Source organism: Pempheris klunzingeri, chromosome 3 (assembly GCF_042242105.1).
Source record: "Pempheris klunzingeri isolate RE-2024b chromosome 3, fPemKlu1.hap1, whole genome shotgun sequence".
In the NCBI taxonomy this organism is placed as follows: Eukaryota; Metazoa; Chordata; class Actinopteri; order Acropomatiformes; family Pempheridae; genus Pempheris; species Pempheris klunzingeri.
The window spans coordinates 17,947,051-17,955,487 of record NC_092014.1 but is presented as its reverse complement, the minus strand read 5'-3'; the positions used below and the strand labels follow the sequence as shown (position 1 = coordinate 17,955,487).

At 44.0% G+C, this 8,437-nt stretch overlaps 1 protein-coding gene across 1 annotated transcript in view; it reads right to left on the bottom strand.

The window, feature by feature from the left end:
- The window catches only part of LOC139225605 (sphingosine kinase 1-like), a 31,673-nt gene continuing 23,236 nt past the window's right edge, over window positions 1-8,437 (bottom strand). Inside the window, exons 3-5 of the mRNA XM_070856391.1 lie at window positions 7,567-7,661; window positions 6,758-6,873; window positions 1-1,143 (exon numbers count right to left, since the gene is read on the bottom strand). Coding sequence (XP_070712492.1) covers window positions 255-1,143; window positions 6,758-6,873; window positions 7,567-7,661 — 1,100 coding nt within the window. The 3' untranslated portion in view covers window positions 1-254. The remainder of the gene's footprint in view (window positions 1,144-6,757; window positions 6,874-7,566; window positions 7,662-8,437) is intronic.

The following is an 8,437-nucleotide window of genomic DNA, read 5'->3' as shown; positions in this document are numbered from 1 at the left end:
CGCACTGCAGAGGAGCCGTGAAGCCATTAATCCAACCCTTGGCTGTTGCATAAGATGCTGTAATTCAGGTTGATGTTTCAGCTTCAGCACAGAGAAGAAATCGTCTCAACGTGCGATACTGGAGGCTAAATGTGGTGATGGAGGGGGTTTCTGTGTACCGTCGAGAAGCTAACACTGCACATAACAGTGAATGAGTCTCACACCCATTGCATTCTGGTCTCTTTAATAGCAGAGTTTAAAAGTGGTGCTTCAGTTCATCCGGTGATTAACCTCGCCAGGCCTCTGTGTACCTCTGCCTGCAGCGGCCCGTATTCCACCACCTCTCCATCTACGGTTATTATCCCTTTGGGTGAACATGGCTCCAGCCTGAGCGCCCGCACCTTGGCGTACACCAGATGTTGACAGTTAGTGGCCAGATGTGCACCCTTCTCCATGGCCAGGAACAGCTTGAGCAGCGCGGTGCGTGATATCCCCGCTCTAACGTAGAAAAGGTGGATGACGCCATCGTCCAGTGTGGCGCCTGGTGCTGCCAGCAGGTCCTCGGCCAGGTGGGACTGGTACATGGCCAGCATGAGGACAAAGTCTTCCTCCGGCACCACCACCCAGTCGCAGGGCAGCGGCTGGTCCAGAGGCAGCAGCAGGGAGTCATGAGGGCCGCTGAGGGATTTGGTGGCGCTTCGGGAAGGCGTGCTCTCCGTCCTCCTCACTTTGAGGGAGTTGTTGGAGTGACAGGAGTTGTGGAAGGTGTTCTCGCAGGGAGAGTCTCTGGACGGTCGACACAGCGAAGAGGCAAGACCGAGGGAGGAAGCCTGATTGTTGCAGTGTAGCGTCATGTTATTTCTCAAACCCTCTTGGGTGTTGTAGTCCTCTGTGGCGGGCAGATAAGCCAGTCTACCCTTGTAGACGCGGAGAGAAGCCAGCCTCACCAGCGTGCCGACGGTGAACCGGGCAGCCCCGACGTGACGGTACTTCTCGCTCTCTACGTCGACGTCCGCTACGAAGCCCCAGGCCAGTGAGAGGAAAGAGAAGAGACGAGGGCTGGAGGAGAGATGGATGGAGACCAGGTCCATGCGGGACACGAGTCCTTTGCAGAGCAGGAAACCGCAGCTGACCAGGAGCTCCTCACTGGACACCTGCGAGGCTCTGGAGGGACGAAGGAGGAGAGATGAGGGTCACAACAGGCAGAGCTGGACTTCACCTGACACCCAACCACAGAGATCATCTCACACTGATACCCGAGTGAAGGTGAGCTGATATGAATTTCAAAGGCATCCGAATCGCCTTCATATCAGACAGTCGAAACATGCTTTGCCAGGTCTCTCTTCTTCGAGGAATAACGCATCTCGAGAGACTGCTTTGTCAAATCAAGGCTAAATGAAAGGAAGGTTATTAAGATGAGTGAGTGAGAGAGCCGGAGAGCACAGAGCCCATCAAACAATGGCTGTTAAGAATGAAACAAGCAGTTCATTCATTAATAAACAGGGCTGAGAATCAAACCTCAATACTAACTAGTGCAGATCAAAGAGTGTCAGGCATTAAAAGCTGATACTGAGCACTGGTCAGACTGGTTTATTGATTCTTGCCTCACATCGTAATATTTCGACATCTGTATAAGACAACTTTTAGAACTTTGGACTATTTATTATTCAGAAAAAGTTCAGTATCTAACACCGATGTTTAAGCAGTTTGGCATGAAAAAAGAAAGAAAAAAGGTTGAAACATTTTTATATTTCCCAAACTGAGATATCAAACAGGTTTCATTCTTGACATTTCAACAGTTCAGAAAAAAACAAGATCAACAGCAGCCGCTCGTCATAAGAGGTCTGACGTGAAGCTTGATTTCTAAAACAAACCAACAGCCTCCTCAGAACCACTTCCACTTCAGGAGGCTCTTAGACAATATTTCCGACCAAATGCACTTGAATGTGTGACAGGTTGTGTTTACAGCATCCAGACTTAGAAGTGGGGAGTCTTGTCTTAAAGGCAGCTGTAGCAGCTGTGATTAAACGGTCAGGGGTTGTGCCTGTTTGGTGGGCATAGACACCACTCTGGGGCTTCAGCTCATCATTACTTTCACTATCGATTAATCTGTCACTTAATGAAAATGCCCATCAATCAACAACCCAAAACCAAAAGATATGCAATTTCCAATGGTATAAAACAGAAAAGCAGTAAATTCTCACAAAGCATTTAAAGCCCTGCAGCAGCCCTCTAGAAGGAGACACAGTTAAGAGTCTAGGTTCAAAAATAAAATGCAGGCTCCAAAATAAAAACAGGGAAGGTGCACTTAATATTTTTGGGTTAGGAAGTGGGTCGAGGCCCGTGTGTGTTTTGGGGAATGAGGTATAAGAGGAGTGTTATACAATACTGGGCTAACTGTGAACTGAGGAGGAGGAGAGAGAGGAGGTAGATGAAGAGGGTGGAGGCCCATGGAGCTATGAGGGGAGTGGGGTGAGGGTGGGGGAGACAGTGGGGGGGGGCTCAGGGACAAATCTTGGAGGTGGGATAGAATCAGCTTACGGGCCTTCAGACATGACAGGCCAGTCAGACAACAAAGACAACCCCATCTGGGAGGATGGAGACAGAGGTGGAAGGTCATAATAACACCCCCTACACACACACACACACACACACACACACAGATTTGCCTGCTGTTACCACCCACAACCAATTACAGTGAGGACTGGACGTCTCAGTGGAGTTCCCTGGCGGTGGCCCTGCAGATATCTCCATATTCATCATCCTGAATGTATTCATCAGTCTGACTATCCAAACCGTCTCATCTACATTTCCACGGCTCTGTTCATTTCTGATCGTTGTTTGGTGAAAAGCTCAAAAAATAACAAGATTTCCAACTGGCCTGCTGCATCCGAACATCAGCGGTGGAAAGAGACTGAGAACATTTATCTAAACACTGTAGGATGTTGATCAACATGAGCTTTACTTCTCCATTTGATGCCACTTCATGCTTCTGTCCTATTATACTCCAGAAGGAAACACTGATCAAGATCAAGATTTACATGAACCAGCCTGAGAGGCCACAGTGGTGCTCTGTTGCTGATGTTAAGGTGGTAAAATGTTTGCCATCTTCCTGACGGAAACACAATATCTTCGTAGCGATCCATCAAATAGTTGCAGAGACATTTCACAAATGTCGTCCTCATAGTGGCGCTGGAGAAAAAGTCAGGAGATTAACAAATGAGAGATATTTCAGTCTGGATAAGCGTATAATCAGCTTATAAAATACAGCACGGTGTTAAATATTAACCGGGTGGTTTCAGACCTTTTTGGCCTCTTATCAATAACATAAATAAGATGTCTATGAGCGCCACGAGGAGTTGTTTCTCTTAACTTCTCCAATTACACATTAATATAGATTTGTCTTTTTTGTTACCTTATTAATCCTCTCACAACTACCCAGACTCATAGACACTGTGCGAGGCAATACAGTTCAACAGCACCACAAACGACGCCCTCCAACACGACCACACAGTTGTACCTGACAAACTGGAGAGTGAGTTTAAATGAGCGCCTCATATTTCCACATCCTGACGCTGTGCTTCAAGCTGTTTATGCAGTATCTGTAAACCACCAGGGGAGGGAGACTCTCGCTCACATCAAAGTGTCACACCTGTCACTGCAGAAATCATCAGTGATGATGTTTGTGTGGAGAAACACATTAAACCCTCGCTCAGCGAACCTGTTCACTGCATTGGATAATACCTGATACATTCTAGCTGTCCCTCGTTTGATCCACGTAGCCTCTGTGAACCCTACATTCAGCTCTGAATAATACCAGATACACTCTGGCCAGGGCCACTGCAGGACAGCCTGCAGCAACCAGAAAGAGAAAGAGAGAGAGAGAGAGATGTTTTCTGGATGCCCCGGGAGTGTGAGAGGAGAGTAAACAATGCAGAGTCTGGTCCCTTCCTGTCATTGTTGCTGCCGCTGTGGCTGGAGGACCATTGTTTGATGAGAAGCTGATTGGCAGAGGCAGCCAGGGTGATGAATGAACGTGGCTCTTTGCTGAAGACTGAACCATCAGTGTAAGGTGTTTTATTTAATTTCATTTTATTGTGACGGCTTCATGCTTTCATCCAAAAATCAAAAACTGCAGCACAAAGGCTTAAACACCGGTTGCTGGACATCAAGCATAGTCAAATAAAAAAGAAAGAAAGAAATAGAATAAAATACACTGAGATACAAGATGACAGATTACAAAATGACTAAAATATTAAAAGGGCAAGATAAAGCTTAGTGTGACCTACACAACAGCAGAGCAGCTTTAAGAGGAAGTGCCTCAAAGCACTTTATGAGGTTTCTAAATTTCCCCTGGTGACATCAGGTGACTTCAGACTAGAAAGAAGGACGCTGCCCCGCCTGCACCAGTGAGCGGCTTGGAGATATAACGTCCTGCCTCACAATGGGGAAGGTCTCTACAGAGGAGAAACTCTGTAAGGAGACCCTTTCTGACATACTTCCAAAAGACACACTGTGACAATAAGACCTGACTTCACGGAAATAGAGATGGTGGAGGTGTGTGTGTGTGTGTGTGTGTGCATGGTGTGGGTAGGGGCGTCCCACATTTATTTCAGTTTTTTTTCTCTCTACGATCCTATAATGGTGTACATATTTTGTACTGATGTGGATTATGTCTGCCAACCCTGGGAACTTGTTGAAAACCTCAATAAAAAAGATCAGTGAGCAGTTCAAGTGTCTTCATGAAACTACAGCAAACACCTACACTCGACTATGGGACGAGAGACGACCGGTGTGCAGTCAGATGATAATGATTCAGTGCTGACACAGAAGTTCTCAGCACTTTCTGCACCACAGACGAAGCGGAGCTATCAGGGGAGTCACTGCTGAAATACAAGGAAAAACACTGGAATATTATGAAACAGTTAAGCTTTAAATCCTCTTTTTAAAAAAATTATTTTTCTTTTCTTTAGCCATGCTAAAGGTAACAGTGTTTGTCTGTTGGTCTGTCGGTCTACTAGTGGATTGATCAATCGGTTTGGACCATTTGGGTCCAGACACAACTATTGGACAGATTAGATTTTGTACAGACATTAATGTACAAAACTGCTAAATGACCCTAATGATAGATGTCAGTCACTCTGTCTGTCTGCAACTTAAAAATGGACATCCATAGAAAAGTTTCATTTTGAACCAGAGTATCAAAGTGGAGATTCATTTCATAATCGATACGTTATCATCCGAGTAAATCCCTGTTTCCATTATCTTCTCTGCCATGGTGACTATAGGGGAGGCCGGGGTTGGTTAGAACACTTTTCACTCTCTGTCGTATTTCTGTGGTGTAAAAATGTTAAAATATTCTCTCCGGCAGCAAATATCAGGTTAATTAGCAAATTTTGTTTTAATATACATAATGTTTTCTAAAATGAGATGATTTGTGATTAAAGTCATACTGTGCAATCCAGACCCCTTTAGAAAACTGCCTGTAATAGTTTTCCACTTTGACAATTGAATTTACTTTGATGACGCAAAATGATGATGACTCATGAGTGCCTGAAATGTCTGTTTACAGATCAATATAGAGGAAACCTATGAGTGTCTCTCACATAAGGAGCACCGAATGAGTCAGAGCTCAGTTGCTGTTGTCGCTGATATTGTTGGTCCGTGCATCGGTTCTTTCCTCCTCACTTTCTGTCCTTCAACTTCTCCTCTCTCCTCTTTGCTCTGGTTGAACTCCAAACAATCACTCAAATGATCAAATCATTAATAATGAATAGATGAGATGAGTGCATTTTACTCTGAAAAGCACCATGTGTGCCTGAGGCTCAGTTACACAAAGGGAACCAATGAAATCATTCAATTCATTCACTCACTGGTTTTGTCTGTCCACAACATTTTACACGACAGAAAGAATTACATGTTATTACATCGACATACAGCTAAGATCCTGTGAGCCATCAGTGCTACCGGCTCCACTGAAGTACACCAGACTCAAGGGGATTATGGTCGTTACACACAGCATGTCCTTGCCTGCAAAGCTTCCACTGTCCCTTCTACAGAATAAACACGGACAGAGCTCCTGATACTGACGGCTGCATTAGTTTCCTGCCTCTGGTCCACTTCTGGTCCAGTCCTTCATGAGGCACAGGTAGCTCTGCCTGACGGGGGATAAGCTGATGTTTTCACAGGCTTTGGCCAATCACACTGTTTGGCTCAAACTACTGATTGCATAATCTGATTTAAACTGTATTTATCTGCAGTGTGCACGCAACTGAAACTCACAGTGCTGCGCCTGGAATGATGATGGCCTAAAACTATGTGACCTAACTGGTTACACTGGTTTCTATGCAGCTCTAAAATTGTGGGACTAGTCATTGCAGCAATGATTCAATAACATCTTTAATTGCCTTGATTTACTCAACCAACAGTTCAAAGCCCAAACATGTGTGTAATATATAATTAATATGTGATTAATAAATGATGTATGAAGATCATGTATCATAAAAATAATCCTCAAATTTAGGAGACTGTAAGCAGCAAATGTTTGGCAAAAAATCACTTTAATGATTATTTAATTGTTTAAACAGTTGCTGATTGTCACCTACTCACACCGAAAGATGATGTGTGTGTGCAAATATGAACAGAGATACGTATTTAACATAAATAAAACAGACAATAATAATGTAAACTGTGTTCTGTACTACACCAACATGGCGTCGGGCAGATCAACACACAGCGCTGAAGATTGGCTCCATTTAGGATTGTGCATGCGGCTCACCCAGAGTAGTGATGTATGGATGCAGCCAAGGCGTTTCCCGATCCACCAGGAAGGATACCCAGCGGGGTCCGGATGGCCTCCTCCCAGTCTGGTCTCTCCAGCAGACCATTTATCACCTGACAGATACAGAAAGCACAACTCTGATCGGGGGGACGGAGAGGAAAGTGAAGACATCGCATATCGCACAGCACACAGCACTGCATATCCAACTTATCGACTGAAATGAGTCCAGTAAGATGGCTTTGTTCACTCTCTTTTTATTGGATATTTACTGGTCTAAATCATAGTTTTAACAGGTTCTCTTACCACTGCCAGCGTTTAACCTTTGTGTTTTTTATACAAAACCTTTTCTTTTAATTGAGCTCATCAAATAAAGTATGTTAATATTACTGTCACAGATATTGTGGCATTAACAAATACTAAATGTATTTACCCATTATCTTTATATGTACAGCCGTACCTGACGACTATTTTCATTACAGATACATATGCCAGTAATTTATTTGATTAATTAATCTGTTGTCAGAATTAATCAAATGTCAGAAAACTGTGTAATATGTGTGTCCCAATTTCAAACTAATGTCAAGAGCAGCAATAAAAAAACAAAACTTAGTGAAGACAAAACATGCTTGAGAGACATTTAAATTCATCCCATTTGGAAACCTTTTACTATTGATAATCTTCATCTTAAACTCAGACGTTGGTTTACAGTGATAGCAGAAGTGTGTAATGTTGACGTTTTAGTGTCCGACACTAACGTAGAGTCACCCAGCGTGGGTGCTTTGACGTGAACCTGCGTCTCTGTTTACCTCAAACAGAAGTCCATCTCCAGACATGATGACTAGAACGTCCCATTGCGACAGGTCGGCCTCCCTCACCAGCTCTCTGGCGTGGTTCTGCCGCTCTGTAAAACACACACAGACACACACACATACGTAAATACAAAGTGTGTGTTCATGCAGGTGTGTCTTTCCTGTATGAGAAATCTGGCTCCCTTCCCTCACCACGAGGTCAGAGGTCACGTTCAGCTCTAATGGAGGTGTCATAGACCCTTGATGTTCCACTCAACATTTCCAAGGACATTTGCTATCAGCGCCTCCAGTTACACATGACACTCATACGTATGTTATTTAAGTAAGGGATAATGTGTCTGACAGGGTGATGCAGGACTCGTGTATCAGTCCTGAATCATCCTGAAGGGGTTCGTTTTGTAATGGTGACCGGCTTGCTGTAAATTACTACACGTCTTCGTCCTTGAGAAATTAACAATTAACGCAAAATACTGACTGAAGAATGATTTTATTGATTTAAAAATCCGTTCCAGTCTGTTATGCTTGGCAACGATCAGCTCCACAGAAATAACAAACTGTGTATTGACCAATCAGAATCGAGTATTTAACAAAGCCGTGTAATAAATAATGACAAAAACAGGACTTTAAGATCTTAGGTAACAGAGAAGTCTTAGTCGTCCTTCTAATCTTTCTGTTTTCCCTTCAGTTGCCAAATTAAAGTATCTCCGTGGAGGGGAAAGCTGATATACGGTTGTTAATGAAGTGTCTACCAGGCAACAACTAAATTACCCATGAGCACTCTGTCAAATTAATCTGGGGCTGAATAATCTGATGAAGTGGGGCCTTGGTGACGGGAACAGCTTGATGGACGACACAATAGTAACTACTT